Source organism: Leiobunum rupestre, chromosome 6 (assembly GCF_980474605.1).
Source record: "Leiobunum rupestre chromosome 6, qqLeiRupe1.1.hap1, whole genome shotgun sequence".
Lineage (NCBI taxonomy): Eukaryota > Metazoa > Arthropoda > Arachnida > Opiliones > Sclerosomatidae > Leiobunum > Leiobunum rupestre.
In genome coordinates, this window is record NC_143389.1 from 47,024,227 (window position 1) to 47,040,343 (window position 16,117).

A 16,117-nucleotide genomic window follows, 5' to 3' on the forward strand; every position below is an offset into this window, starting at 1 on the left:
TGAAAAGGCTAATTAAGCTTCCAAAAACTACAACTAAAAGCTGACGTTGGAAATGTTGGTGTTCCACACCAAATACCTGAGGTTTAATTACATATCATGTAATTTACGACTCACAATGTTCAGGTAACACAGCAAATTCAGCTCTGCATTAGACATAATTAAGTGCTTGATTATTTCCTTCAATTCAATTACACTTCTCTCGATCGTCGTATTTTTTATTGTTTTGTTAACTACCGGTGCCCGGGTATCAAATTGATTTGATAGGACAGGACCTAGACAGTGGTGTATCTTATTTATTTATTTATTTTATTTATTTGTTTATATAATTGCTCAATAAGCCTCAGGTGGGCTTTTGTTTGAGCATCGCTACAGAAAGACGCAAAACCAAAAAAAAAAAAATTAAATAAAGGGAGAGACGAAAACAAATGAGTAAATTTGGAAATATTGGTTAAAAATCAAGTAACGCGAGAGGTATCTTTAAAATGAAAAAAGGCAGAGACATGGCGGCGAAACGTGTGGCGATTGGGGATAGAAACAATCTCTTGGGGAAGGGAATTCCAATCATTAATCACACTAGAGGAAAAATGATTTAGACGCTGAGCGGTACGAACTCGGGGCTTGGAGAGTTTGAGTGAGTGACCCCGAGTTTGGGAGGAACTAAGAGAAAAGAAATCGTCAAAATTTAGATTTAAGTTATTATAAAAAAAATCGTGAAGCAAGCAGAGATCATTAACACGGTGTCGAAGATGTACCGGGTCGATGCGAAGGTACTGCAAGCGAGAGGCGGCAGGGAGAGACGAAATTTTGTGGGGAGCAAGGATATCCGATTGGAGACGAGGGCGCCAGATTGGGGAACAGAAATCCAAGTGGGGGAGAATTAGCGAATTATATAGGGTACGAATTAGCCTAGGAGAGCGGAAGAAAATATTGCGACGGACAACACCAGTAATAGAGCGAATTTTCTTAGAAATTTTGTTAGTGTGACTCGAGAATTTCAGAGAAGGATCCATAATAATGCCTAAATCGCGTTCAGAGAGAGTGGTGTTAATTGGGGCATCCCTAATAAAATATGTGTGATTGGGGTTATTCCTTCCTAAGTGTAAGACGGAGCATTTGTCGGTGTTAAAAGATAACCCCTTAGAGTCGGCCCAGAGAACAACAGCGTTAAGGTTAGATTGAAGACACAGACAATCAGGAGAGGATTTTATACAATGAAATAATTTAGTGTCATCCGCAAAGAGCTCAATGAACGCATCACGGACAACATCAGGGAGGGAGTTAATTAAGACGTTAAACAGAAGGGGACCAAGGACAGAACCCTGGGGGACACCACAATGGACATTAGCCCAATCAGAGACTTCACCGTGAATCACAACACGCTGTTTACGAGAAGAAAGGTAATCCGCGAGCCAAGCAAGCGCATCACCACAAACACCGGCGTCTTGAAGGGCGGAAAGAATAGCGGCGTGGGGGAGGGAGTCGAACGCCTTTCTAAAATCCAGAAGAATTACGTCGACGGTGAAGCCCTGATCAAGCCAACTTGACCAACGATTAGAAGCAGACAGGAGGTTAGAGAGACAGGATCGTTTAGGTAGAAAGCCATGCTGGGCATTACTGAAAAATTTTGAGGAAGAGAGGAAGCTAAGCAGCTGTTCAAAAGCCAAGGTTTCAGACAATTTAGGAACCTGGTTTAAAACGCAAATGGGGCGAAAGTTAGATGGAAGATCGCGGGGACCCTTTTTGTGAATTGGAGTGACATTTGCCTCCTTCCAAGAAGGAGGCAACGAACAATTCGAGAAGGAGAATGAAATAAGAAGGTAAAGGGGAAAAACAAGGGAAGCGGCACAATTGCGTAATAAGAGTGGATGAATACCGTCGGAGCCCGGAGACTTGTCAATTTTTAGTTTCCCAAGTAGACGACTAATATCAGCTGGCGTACAGGTAAATTTGTCAAAAGTAGAGAGAGGGGCAGCGCAAGAAGGAGACGGGACATAGGGCAGAGGTTGAATAGCAGAGGCAAAATACTGATTAAAAACATTGGCGGCCTCCAAGGAAGAAGTCGTAGAGGAGCCATCAGATTTTTTAATTTCAATTATTTTATGGCGAGTAACGCGAAATCGATTGACGTGAGAATAGAAAGCTTTAGGGTTGACCTTTACGAGACTGGAAAGAGCTGTCTCAGATTTTCTCCTCAAATTACGCAAGTGATTAGTGTGGCCGTTGCGAGCCTTACGATAAGAGGCAATATGTCCAGAGATAATTGACTGGGAAGCGTGTCGTTTTTTAGATTGATTTAGGCGACACCAGGCAATAGATTTAGCTTTTCTGCTTAAGGCAGAGTGGCGGTTAGAGTTATTATTACGCTGCTTCGGCTTACTAAATGGGATAAAGGACGAAATACCGGCAGTTAAGAGGGAACTAAAGGCAACCCAAGAGTCAGCGAGGGAATCACGGGAAAGCGTCAGAGACCAATCAATACGTGAAAGAAAGTCATTAAAAGCGTCATAGTTCCCTTTGTAAAAATTAGGTTTAGGCCGAAAAATGGGAGCCATACAAAGCAAGGCAAAATTGAAGAAAATAATACCGTGGTCACTAGTACCCAAAGGAGGAAAAAGAGAAGTGTTCGAAACCAGACCGGGGTCAGAGGAAAAAATTAAATCAAGAGTGTGGTCGCGACACAGTGCACCGCCAGATCTAGTTGGGAAATTAACAAACTGGGAGAGGGAGGAATCAGTTATACAATCAAAAAAGAGTTTCGTTTGGGCACAGGCACCTACACGCGGAATATTATTAAGCCAGTCTATAGAGGGATAATTAAAGTCTCCTAAGAGTAATAAACTATAACGCTTCGCGTCACAATGAGAACAAAGAGCAGAGATTAAAGAAATAACATACGCGTGGTTGTGATAATGAGCATTATTCGAACGATATATAACGCAAATAACAATAGTTAGATCGGAGGTTACGACCTGGACTGCGACAGATTCGACACCATAGAGATCAGTGCCCATTGAACAGTCAATAGCAACATCATGAAAGTTAAAAGGCCGAACCAATAGAGACTCTTGGATAAACAGCGCAACACCTCCATGAGGGCGACGAACACCCCCAATAGGGTCTTTAACACGATCGTGGCGAAACAGCGAGAAACCTGGTATGTTTAGTTCAGCGCGAGAAATGTCTTTGTTCCACCAGGGCTGCGTTCAACAACTATCAACGGAGAAAAACCGTTGAGTTATCATTGAGTTCTTTTAATCAACGCTACGTCACAAAAATCTAAAAGTTGTTGTACGATTTATAGTTCGCTGACTTGACGAACAAAATATCGTCTGCTACCCCTACTTTAACTTTGTCGAATGACGTCACGACACCGATGAGCAACGGAAAAACCATCTCGCTCAGCCGATGTTTCCGCTGAGTCTCCGATGATCAACGTGACGTCAAAACCGGAAGTCAAAAAACCCGTTCAGCAAAAAACCGCTGACCGTTGAGCTCAGCGCTAAGCTTTTTTAGAGTTGTTGAACGCAGCCCAAGTTTCGGTAATAGCGACAAGAGATATTCCAAATTTTAGGATCAGCGAGTTCAGTTCATCAATTTTATAACCCGATAAACCACCAGCATTACAAAAGAGAGCATTAGAGAATCTAGGGGAAGTATCAGGGGGCAAACCTAAAACAGCGTCGGAGGTCCGATGGTATAAAGTGGACAGTTGGTCCGTTAAACATTTAACGTAGGTGGGTCGAGAAGGACGAAAGCCAACTAGGGGATAGTTGAAAGTTGAGTTGTCTGGAGTTCCGGGAGCAACGAGAGTTGGGGAACATCATGCACTGTATGAAGAGGCACCGTAGTAAGGAAATGATCCTGGCGAGTTCTGGAGTGGTGGTGGCTGAAAACGTTGGAAAGGTGCCGGCTGCAGAGTAGGGAACGTGAAATTCTGGGAGCTAAGACGAAGAGGCGACGAAATTCCATGAGAGTGCGGTGGATTATGAGAAAATGACGCCTTTGGGACCGCACCGTTGGCAAGACTGGAAAGCGGACGCAAGGGAAGCGAGGGTTTGTTCCACTTTACAACATTGAAGTTACGAATAGTCCAGCCCTGCTCGCCGGCGTTGATCTTCGCGTTCAGTTCGTCTTTGGCCTTGATGAAACGTCGACGCTGATTTGGGGTAAAATCAGAGCGGGCAGCGAAGGGATACGAGTTGTCAGCCATGTGCTGCTGGCGGACGAAGGAAAAAACTTTCTCCTTGTGGTGAGGGAGCTCCAATACCACCTTGATGGGGCGAGGCCGAGAAGTAATTGGTGGAATCGTGCGACCAAGTCGGTATAGCCGGACGAAGCTATTAATACCACACTGAGAGAGAAAGCTAGCGACGTCAGCATGATCACCAGCGGAAGAGGATTCCGGGAATCCGAAGAGAAGTACGTTGTGCCAGCGCGAAACGGCTGAGGCAGATTCACTGCAGGCAGTGTCAATGGCGGCAGAAATCGTGGATGAAGACTTGGAAATCATTTCAGCCACTTTGGTCTCGGAGCAAAATGTTGATTCCAGTTTTTTAAAAGAGTCTGAATCCCGTTGAGTTAGAACAGGAGTTAATTTGCTTAAAACATCGTCAGCGATAGACGAGGCTTGTTGGTGAAGTAATGTAGTCAACGCTGCGTGGCGAGAGTCCAATTCATTCCTAACACTTGTAGTTTCGGCAGAGATCAAGACTGAGAGGTTATTGATTTCAGTCTTGTTGGAAATTTCAAATGCAGTAAATTTAGATTGGAGATCAACCACCGAGGAGTTACATCGGGAGATTTCATCACTAGTGCCGCGCAAAGTAGTTTCTAGTGCGAGGAGCCTGTTATTAGCAGATTGTTCGGAGTGGCGCAAGGATGCGTTATCCGATTTCAGGAGATCGAATTCTTTCTGGAGCGTAGATTGAGTATGCTCGATGGTACAAAACTTACAGGTAAAAGGAGTTGAGTCGTTTATATCCTCGAGCTTGATTTGGTTGAATAGCGGCGTATTCTCGAAGAGTACCCATCGACGACAAGCTTTACAACTAACCCAGTCAATACTACTGTCGATAACATCACGTTTAATGTATGGAGTTTGGAAGCTCTTGGAAGCAGAGTCCGCCTGGACTCTACTGTTTTTGTCCTTGTCCTTGACCATGGTGAAGATCACCAAAAGAAGTCTTCCAAAAGATTTTATTTAACTTGTGTATCACTTTTGCAAAGCGAATGGAGTTCCCACCAATTCATAGAAGTATCACAAACAAAATACCCTAACCCTAACTTTAATTAAAGAAATATACTTGTAAATAAATATGCTAAATATAGATTAGCTAAGCCTAACTCTTACGACGTCAACTAGCGACGGTACAGCAGGCCCTTGAAGTTAGGGGGCCCTTATCATTCCAGGTGTATTAAGAGTGGGGAGAGCGAGAGAGTTCCCAAAATCTGTAGGTACGCTATTATGCCTAGTACCCGATTTCCGATAATAAAATTATCTTCGATCTAGTGAAATAATTGAAAATTCGCCTAGAACCCCCACCACATTCATATCTAAATCTGTGAAATTCAATTTCTATGTGGCTGATGGTCATCTTAGATTTTTCTATGCCTAGCAGCAAGAGGAGCCGGGTTCGATGCCAGCTTGTGGCACACTGTGAAAAGTCGGAACAACTCCTTCTGCGTTGATTTTGCAAGTTCTCCTTCCACTGGTTTAAGGGGTTTTCCCCCGAGCTCTTCGGTTTCCCTTTCCATAAAAACTTGTTGAGGTTAACGGTAATAGTGAGTGTAGGGAACTGCATATGTTGGCTCGCGTGGCATGAAGGGCTTGCCACCACCCTCCTACGCATTGTAGCCCGGCCACCTTAATTTATGGCTTTACAAGTCGCTTGATGACTTAGGCCTAAGGTAATAATTTAATTATTATTAAATTTCAATTAAACTAACGGCGGCTATTAAAGTGGAATGCTGTCGTTTGAATTTTAGAGGGTTCCCGAGATGTAGGTCACTCTGTTGCAGGGTGTTCTAATAATCATGATTTTTAAAACTTAAAATATTTACTAAATTCAGTAAATATCCAAAAACGGCAATGAAATTAGTAAATGGAAACATTACCCTCTATAATTTGAATTTATAGACGCCAAATGACCTGGAGCTCGGTTAAAAATGACAACAATTTCAATTGTGTATGCATAGAACCACCTTTATTACCGCCGTCGATTATCACGCTCACAAACTTGTGCCATAAAATTTCAGATCTTAATTATTTTGTGTTTTAGTAATTTACCCAAAACATAAAGGGCCCAAAAATTGAACTTTGCACAGGGCCCAAGAAAAGCTAGTTACGGCACTGGAAAGTGATGTGTTGAGGAAAATAAGCCATGAGAGTATTATTAATACTTTTTTTCAACTTAAAATTAGACGTAGGCCCATTTAAAATCTGTTCCTTCTAATAGTTTGTAAACAAATTATTTTCCTGTTCCTGTAGAAAGTTCGCTTTTTTTAAAGAAAAATATTGGTTGCGCTGTGCCTTTTGTCTTAATTACACATTACAACATTCGATGGGTTATGTTTTGATTTAATTTTTATTGTTTCGTTTCTAATGCTAATGTGGGAAGAAAGTCATTAGGACCTTGGCAAACTTAAGCTATTTTAACTACAAAGATTTGGGGGCCCCCACCGCAAGTTGTGCCTAGGGGCCCCCAAAACCTAAATCCGGGCCTGGCGGAAGTCTCGAGTGTTTTAGACTCTAGGGGGCTCTGTGCTGATAAAACATCTGGATGGCGCAATAGCTATGAATATCAGTTCCGTTGTAAATCTCGTTAATTGTCATACTTACTGTTATTATGTTACTTATGATATGGCCTATTGAATCTTTCCATTATTTCAGTTAATTATAGTCCTTTTTTCATCATTTATTTGAAATCAACACGCTTTCTCCTATTCACTTCCGCAAGAGAGCTTACAACGAAAACAAACTTCACCATTGAATTGAGAATATTAATTAGCATTTCCGTACCCAAAAAACTACTATTCGAAGTTATGGGAATTCAAAGTTATGGGAATGCCGCGAAGTTATGGGAATTTTGTATTCGGGGTTTTGTTTCGAAGATATGAGAATTCTACGTAATGGGAATTTATGGGAATTTGGTATTCGGGGTTGTGGTTTCTAAATTATGAGTTGTTCCCGTTTCAAAGGCGTGTATGTTTGTACAAGCCAAAAGCCGGGAGTAGTGGCGTACTCCTGTAATCCCAAGCGTCTGGGAGGCAGAGTTTGTGGATGGCCGTGTGAGGACGACCACCAACCCCCCAACGGGTGGTCGGTATGCTTCCGCCACGGGTGTCCCCACCCCTGTCCCCACGTATCGGCTCTCTTAAATCCTGACTGCAAAGCCTCCTCGTGGCGAGAGCCGGGCAACGTATGGCTAATAACCTGCGGCTGATTTGCACAGGTACACTGTTCCTATCCAGTGGTTTGATGGGGTCACTGGAGCTCTTGAGGGGCTCCATACCCGGCGTTCGGTGTCGCGGGGCTCTTGGGGGCGGTCCACACCCAGTTTGTTGAGTCACTGGAGTCCTCGAGGAGGTGTCTTGTGATCGGGGCGCTGGGTCACTGGAACCTCGGGGGTGTTCCATACTTGGCATTCAATATCCTACTGGGGAGGATTTGTGTGGTGGAAGAGGAAGTCACTCTAGTCCTCAGCTGTGCGAGGGTGGGAATTAGGGCAGCCCATGGTGTCGCCTTTTGTTGGGCCATGATGAGGGCGTTTGTTTGCCATATGTGAGCCAGTCTTTATGGCTGTCTCAATGGCCGAACGTTTGTTTCGCAAAGTGCATTTTTGTCCGGCATGACTCTTTGTCTTGTGTGCCGCCGTAGTGCCCAGCGGAACGGCGGGGTACAAATACATAACCTTATGTCCCCACGTATCCCTCCGTTGGCGTGGCCGTTACACTTATCTCACCCTGATTAATCAGTTATTGTGTGCTGGTGTTTAAAAAAAAAAAGTACAAGCCAAAATTTTTTTTAAAAACCTTAAAGCTTCAACTTTAAACTTTCGTAAATTTAAACAATGAGGTAGAATAAATAAAGATAAAACAAATCTTTGATTCGCGGGACACGTTTTATTTGAGTAGGAGAATTAGGCTTAAGTTTCAATCGTCAAATCGTGTTGGCGCCATCTGTTTCTATAAGCATTAAGCAGACACTTTTAAAAATAAACCTTTCAGCGTTGCCAACGGTACTATAATTATAGTACATTTCGATATTATTACCTTTCGAAATTTTCCGTACTATAATTTCAATCGCGTACTATATAGTACGCTTTTTGCGATAATTGTACTATAATTTTACTATATTTCCGAATTTTAGGCGATAATTTACAAAGTTCCTATCTGTTAACATAAGAACGGCGTTTCCAGTTTCTTTTTGTGCAAGAATTGAAATATTGTACTCCTTGGAGTGTTTATTTTGTACTCTAAAATACGGCTGACTTGATCAAGCGTGTTGTAACCTAACGTAAAATAATGAAATATGTTAGTAACGGCCAACTATGATAAAGTGCTAACACGCTCTAGCGAGTAATCAAAGTTGGCCGTACTTGTGTACTATAATTTTCTAGAAAATTCGATAATTTTTCGGCTTCGATACTATAATTTCAGTTTTGGGAGCTGACAACGCTGAAACCTTTTCAAAAAAAGCGGGAAAGCACTCAATCATGACTCTCCGATAAGGAAAAGCTGTAATTATTCCACTTTATTAAATTCTTATACCGCATTTACGAAATATGAATCGACAACGCAGTCGATGGTATTGAGGAAATCGGTCAAAAACAACAAGATATTATAAATAAGATTCGATTATGTCAAAAATACAAAGTGAAAAGAGCTATTTGCTACGAGACACATTGTACAATGTACTTATAGTACTTGGGATAGATCAAGATTCATGGTTAAAGAAGTTAAATTGCACTAAATCAACAATTAACCGAAATATGTTTCAATACCCAAAATCAAACATATTTCAAGTAGTTAGTTACTTTCTTTTCTCAATCTTGGACAGTCAAAAATGTTTGGAAGATTTCCATTATTGTTGGCCTGTTGGAACAAGAAAGGAGGAGCAAGATTTCCGTAAAATTTGTTTTTCTTGGTTGGCAAGGCTAGCTCAAGAAGAAGGCTCATACTTTCCCAAATTCACCCCAACAATTTTATTATCACCCGGGCTTGACAAGTTTTGCCATTTATATTTAGCTGTTGCTAGATTAGCCCTTAAAAAAATTTTTATTCGAGAATACAAACAAGAAGCTATTCTCCTGCATTTCCCAAAATTGACTAACACAGAGTTAAACAGCTCGGTTTTTGAAATTATATGGGCATCCAAACATCGCTTTTTGCAAATCTACAAAGCCAAAGAAGAAGCTGGAAGAAGAAGACTGGATTCTTTTTCTAATAATGCCAAAATACTCATAGGTCAAAATCACCAGCTCAGAAAAGACATTGAAAAATTTGATAAATATATCTCGCAAAACCCCCAAACCAAAAACCAAGAAATATATATAGAAAATGTCAGAAAATTGTGGACCGAAATAAATAAATTTGCCAATTTGAGCAGAGAAACAATGGTCATCCTAGAAAGTGTTTTGGGAATTTCCTCAACTTCGAATGAATTGGATGGACAAGATAATATTATTGAACCATCGAAAAATTTCATCATGCAACACAAGAGCGAATTAGAAGCAGCATCAATTGATAGAATATACGAGGGAGGAGTTCTACAAGTTGAAAACTTGTTAAAGATGATGGAAATAATTCTACAATCTTACTTCAGTTCATTAAAGAAAGTGGCAAAAACATTTACTCCCTCTTCTGAAATGTATATTTCAATCTTTGCCAATTTGGAAGCTTGTCACAGAAGCAATTTTAAGAGTTTGGTTGAGATAGACAGCAAACTGGAAAACTCCCTTTTGCCAGAAATACAGCATTCCATTCATAAACTTGAAAAACAGATTCATTTATCATCAGGCAGTTCTATCGTATGGGATACATCTGTTAATTCCTCACTGGATATTGTGAGGATTACGCCCAATTTACCAATTGTTTTGAAGAAAAATTCTGACGTATGGACCAAATCTGTTCAATTTACACCGGTGGAGAAAATAAAAAAATTTAAACATGAAAACCTCAGGGCACAGTCAGATTTAGGATGTAGTCCTCAGCTGGCAAATCAAACAAAACACCCAAGATTTCAAGATACAACAGACTCAAGATTACTTCTAGTTGACCGAATTAACACCAAAACCCATGAAACAGCTGATGTACCAAGAAGCCAATCTAAGCAACGTTCGAAAATTCCAACACTGGCATCAAGAAACACTCTAATTACCCAAAATTATGAACAGAGTGATTTGAGAAAAAATTCTCCTATAAAGAAAATTGCAGAGCCAAGGGTTTTCGTAACTCCCAACAAAAGTTTAACAGATGATCAATTACTTTCTGATATTGATGCGTCGCATATGATTAAAATGGTTCAAGCTAATAATTTTAGCCCAGTTATCATTAAATGCATTAACTCTTTAACAAAGTCAAATAATTTCACATTAGAACCAGTTCAATCTGGAACCAATAACCCAAAATTTGACTTGATAAGCAGTTTAGACGAAGATTTTATGAATGAATCTTTGCCGTGGCCGCATTACAATCTCTTAGATTTTTGTTCACCTAATTCAATTTCAAAAGACATTTTGCAAGGAAAGAAGAGTGTACAAGATACAACTCCCAAATAATAAACATCCTTATATAAACCAGTCTTTAGATGACTGTTAAAGGCCAATGCCAAGTATATTGATTTGATGTTATGTCACTTGGTATCATCAATTCATATAAGCTAGTAGTTTTCTGTTAGCGCAATAAAATTGTAATATAGTTATTTGTTTTTTATACATAAAGAATAATTGTCAGAATGCTATAATAAACTTTGTACTTTTTTTATGAAATGACTAAATAAGTCAGTTTATTTTACAAATGTTGCGAAAAAGATGAACTTAACTCTTAATATTATAGGATTACAAATCCTCTTATTAGGAATGGGGGAGTTGTTTTTAAATACGTTTTAAACTTCTGAGCAATAGTATATAATGATATTTACACTAAAATATAAAAAAAATGAAAGGCAATTAGGATAAAACTTCCCATAACTCAACTTAGAGACAGATACCATTGCCTACTCTACATACAGCAGCAGGCAACTTTCAAACCCAGTTACTTTCAATGCACAATAGCAAAATCTTGGCCTGGAGGTGCAAATAGCACTTTCAAAGACTCTCCTGTTTTAATTATTTAGTATTTTAAATTAGATATCCCTTCATGCTTTAAGCTTATTTTTATCATACTCACCATGAGGCAAGTTGGCATTTGACATGACTCTGACAGTTTTAGCCAAAGATTGAGGAACGCAAAATTCTTTTCTTAGTGACATAACTTTCAGTCTAGCTGGATTCCACACAGGGCCACTATGAGGAAAACAAATGTTTTTAAGCTTGCGCAACCATATGAACTAAATATATTACTTTTCTCTCAAAAATCCAACTTCTACTAATTCATCAGTGTCTATCACGTTGTAAATGCCAGATTCAACATTCCATTCAAATTTAAAACCAGTTTGGAAGACTTTACGAACTGAACTTCTATAAAAAGAAGCATTAAGTATTAATTCAAATATCAGTGCTACCAAGCTACTACTCCAAAAAAAAGACATGCCTCAACTCTTTAGCAACTCCTTTCTGGCCAGCCATAGCTTGTACTTGCATAATTACCAAAGCAATTACATTCATAGAGATTTCGCACAACTTTAAAAACATACTCATTAATATTCATGTTAATATGTAATAACAAATAATTATATCTTACATCAATAATTTGCACATCATAATCAAGAAATGCAAGGTACCTATACAGGTAATAAAGTTGATGTAAAATGAACAGAATATTTAACTTATAATTAATGTATTAACATACTTTTTTCGAGCTTTTTTACATATTTCAGCAGCCATTTCATGAGCAAATTCTTCAATATCAAAGGTAAGTTGACCGACAGTGATTGCGGAACCTCCCTAGAAATTAAATATTCTATCAAAGTTAAATTAGGTTATAAGCAACAATTTTTTGCTACATTCAAATTAAAGATAATGCCTACCAAAAATTTCATAACATTACAATAAAGCACAAGACAGGATATATAGTTCATTGCACCAATTTTGTATGTATTACAAGCTCATAACAATTAACATACTGGTATTTCAAAAACAATATATGACACTGTGCTGATAGTAGAAAATTGCTGAGCCATAGTAGTGACAGTAAATAATACAAGGGAAATAAAGAAAGGGCAATGCCATCATATCAGGAGAAATAGACATTTCCTAGTTGAGGAAAAAACCACACTATGAAGGGATATTAAACTTATTGTTATTCCTGTCAGTACAGGATCTAGCATTTAATAAATTGAATCACTGGATTAATATTATTCTACTGTTAGACTGCGGCTGATAAGTACCAAAGAGCTACATTAAAACACTTCTAGGACTAAATTTGACTCGGTTCACTACAAATTGGTACATCTCACATTAAAAAAAATGAAGATTTTAGCAGCAATAATATTGGTTGGCTTTTTAAATTTACTTCAAATCTTTGAAAGTCATCCTTATCCTCTCACCAATTTAGAGGTAAGATTGATTATATTGTAAGCTTGAGCGTCGTATGTTAGTTTGAATTATTTTTAGACATAAGTTAATAAGAAAATTTTATAAACAGGTTTACAGTAAAATAAAGGTGATTTAGTAAAATTTTAAATTTTGTATTAAATTAAAGGGTGAAGAAAATGGTGAAATTGGCAGCTATAATGAAAATGATAAAAGGGATTCCTATTACAATCCTGAGGCAACAAGTGAATCCTATACAAATAAAGGGATAACGGAAAAAACTAAAAACAAGCCAGGTACGAACACAAAGTTAAATAATTATGATAAGGATCCCAATAGAAGGATGTTATTTTTCCCCTTTCTGTTTCTAACACCCCAGCCAACCTTAATAGTTACTAATATATACGTTGGATTAGGGAAATCTGAACCTAATGGAAATCAAGTAACTAATCTGGCAGATGAAGCCGAAACAACACCCTCATCAGAAGAGGATAAAGACAAGTCGAATGAAATATTTCCTAGCACCAACCCAGCAACCAATGTAACAGTTATAGATTCAATGGATGAGATACACAAGAATGTAGTTAAGCATTGGCGAACTTTTGTTAATGACTTGAAAGAAATGGCTATGGTTACTTGGAAAATGCTTTCAAGTAATCTGGAACAAAGGTTCAGAGACCTTCAAATATAATGTACACAATGGATATCTTGATTTTGTTTGCCAAACCTTCACAAAAGCTTTAAATATAAATAAAAAAATCTTTCTTACCCAATTGTGTAATTTTTCCACACTTATTTGCTTCAGTAATTTATACTGGGATCCATGTACTTCAAATGAGAGCACATTGTGATATTCTGTACCAGCGGAATCCTCTATTTTTACAAGAAACAATATTTTGGGTGAATTAAAAGTAATGTAAAAAGGAAAATCTTTCTTACCTTCAAACTGACTAGGACTACTTGGGCTTTGTTCCATCCAGTCCACAAAATACTGGGAAATTCCAGAAACACAACTTCCTGCATTTCTGTGAGTTTGTGGATCTCCAGTTGATGAGCCTCTCTCATGATCCACACTCGCGCTAGAAGGGCGGCTAAGGGGACCACCAAAAGAAGGCACATCTAAGGCTGCCTCATTGGTGTCCATAATCTCTTCCGTAATTTTGGTTTCTAACTTCTTTTCTTTCGGCGACAATAAACGAGGAACTACACCGATAATTCGTCCGAGTTTAGGGGAAATGTTTTCCTTTTCGAAGTGCTTGGTAAAATTATGCGTAACAAGTTGAGTAGTCTGAATTAATAAAGCGGGTGTTTTCTTCAATGGTTCCTTTTCTTCCAGAGAAATTTCAGAGCAATCAGTTTCTTTCCACCCATTGTCCAACTGTATAGTCAAACATTTTATTTCCCCTCCAATTTTTTCATCAACAGATTTAGTTTCTTCCTTGAAGGTACAATCTTGAGTTATAACAACATCTTTGAAACATTCGTCCGCAAGCTTGCTTCGTTTGACCAGAGGAGTAAAATCTTCGCAAATTTCATCATTGCTCTCTACCACCGCCATACGGCTACGCCACTTCTTGATCATTTCTTTACCACACTCTTTGCAAATCTCAGTATCAACACTTTTCGATTCTAAGGCACCTTGTTTTGTGGTATCCTTAGAGTGTAAATCTCGATGAAACCAACCTTTCGGTTGATTCTTTTCATTTGAGGAACAACAAGAACATGCGTCATTTATATCCAAAGCACCTACTAATTCCTCATAAACAGAAGTGTAAGGCAAGTTGCTTTGCTGCCCAGTTAGTTGTAAATTGGAATTAGATAATGTCTCCCCAGTCACAAAAGGATGATTACTCTTTAGCATTCCAACTGAGAGAACTATTAGATTGTCACCCGTATTAATAATAACTAGTTCATTTATTTTCATGCAAATAAACGGATTGAATGCCGGATACGGTGGTACGAGAATGTAACGAGTATGAACCACAAAAGAGTGTTGTAGGCAATATTTGTGATTGTTTAAAGACTGAAAGTCATCTTCAGAGTCAGCACTATCATTTTCTTCTCGTTCATCATTCATTTCTGTATCTTAAAATAGAAAAATAGGTAAACTAAGGTAACATGTATAAGAATTTAAAGATGCATTCATATACCTGGAACTCTAAAGGCTGAGCAATCACTACAAGGCTGAAGAGGTGGAATTGCAACAACAGTTATGTAATAACACCGAACAACATCGGGATCCAACCTCATTGAATACAAGTTATTTGGAGAACTTTAAAAAGTTTAACATAAATTATTTACAATCAAAAAACTATTTTATAATAATGTCAAATTGAAACTAACCCATAAACTAAAAGTTTTGTATCATCAGTTGGCCACTGACAGATTGTTAGCGCTAGGTCATCCATGATCTCTTGATCCCCAAAAAGTCTAGTTTCCCTGATCTAAAATACATTTTCACATTAGCATTTAGTTCTTCAAGTGTGTGTAGTTATTTTGCATATGAACCTTTTTTAATGGACGATAAGGAACAAATTGCCACCACTGCATATAGTAAACATAGGTATATGTGTTTATTAAATGGTTACCACCTAAACTGTAGTGGCAGCTATAGGACAACATAAACTGACCATCCCTAGTAAAACCTAGGAATGTTAACCTATAATGACAAATAATGTATGAGTGGTTTTGTTTTTCAACGAGATTATTCTTTGACATACAAAATCAAATAGGTGGCAAAATACATTAGCACCTAGATTTAATATGTTAAAAAATATCCCAATATACATAAATGTAAATTACTCAGATTTCCAATCATCTCCTTCTATTAACTGGGAAAGACTAAAAACCAATCTTTGTGGAAATTTCTCAAACAGCTTATGCGTTTGCTTTCTCTTTGGATCTTTAAAACTTCCATGTATCTAAATTTTATAAATTATTATGCATTAAGAATAAAAAATAAATTACAAAGACTTTGTACTATTAGTTTTCTCAAATAAAAGAAATGTAGAAACTAAAAACTGCATTGCAAGAATTTTTGATATTTGATAAAACATGTAATTAGATAAGGATTTTTTAACTGAAATAATTTAATAGGAATAAAAATAATTACTTGTAGTAAGTGCAATTTTTCCAAAAAACTTATTTTGTTTGACCGAGTCCTAAAAGTCTTTTTGTTATCAGGCAAATGCCTATTTTGAGCAACGCTCATTTCTAGTTTAGTCCTATTCTTATAGCTTCATATCAAATTTATTGCGCTATTTTAACATTAATAAAACTTACTAAACTATATTATAATAATATAAAAATAGTGTTTTTGTAAATTCTTTCTCTAAGTTCTCCGAGAAAGAAGCTGGTTAGTGGTTACTAAAAGCAGCGTTCAAAACTTCAAAAATTATGAAAATATATAGCTTTAGAAAAATAGA

At 38.0% G+C, this 16,117-nt stretch overlaps 2 protein-coding genes across 4 annotated transcripts; both read right to left on the reverse strand.

Annotated features, from left to right (window-relative positions):
* Positions 1-589: 589 nt before the first annotated feature.
* Positions 590-2,552, reverse strand: LOC149941210 (uncharacterized). The gene is made up of 2 exons (XM_090179431.1): positions 1,319-2,552; positions 590-657 (listed from the first exon to the last, which is right to left on the reverse strand). The coding sequence occupies exons 1-2, from the start codon at positions 2,550-2,552 to the stop codon at positions 590-592; spliced, it is 1,302 nt and encodes a 433-aa protein (XP_090035557.1).
* Positions 2,553-10,989: 8,437 nt separating this feature from the next.
* On the reverse strand, positions 10,990-16,056 carry LOC149941211 (uncharacterized). Of its 3 annotated transcripts, XR_016481178.1 has the most exons (14): positions 15,805-16,055; positions 15,495-15,613; positions 15,201-15,351; positions 15,036-15,136; positions 14,843-14,964; positions 13,632-14,777; positions 13,462-13,565; positions 12,010-12,104; positions 11,902-11,941; positions 11,752-11,840; positions 11,562-11,678; positions 11,389-11,504; positions 11,210-11,318; positions 10,990-11,141 (listed from the first exon to the last, which is right to left on the reverse strand). XR_016481178.1 is itself a non-coding variant. In XM_090177688.1 (13 exons), the coding sequence occupies exons 1-13, from the start codon at positions 15,901-15,903 to the stop codon at positions 11,260-11,262; spliced, it is 2,352 nt and encodes a 783-aa protein (XP_090033814.1). In that variant the 5' UTR covers positions 15,904-16,056; the 3' UTR covers positions 10,990-11,259. The 3 variants fall into 3 exon arrangements, 2 of the variants coding, with proteins under 2 accessions (XP_090033814.1, XP_090033813.1); XM_090177688.1 differs by having other exon boundaries at positions 10,990-11,318; positions 13,632-14,771; positions 15,805-16,056; XM_090177687.1 differs by having other exon boundaries at positions 10,991-11,318.
* Positions 16,057-16,117: the final 61 nt, after the last annotated feature.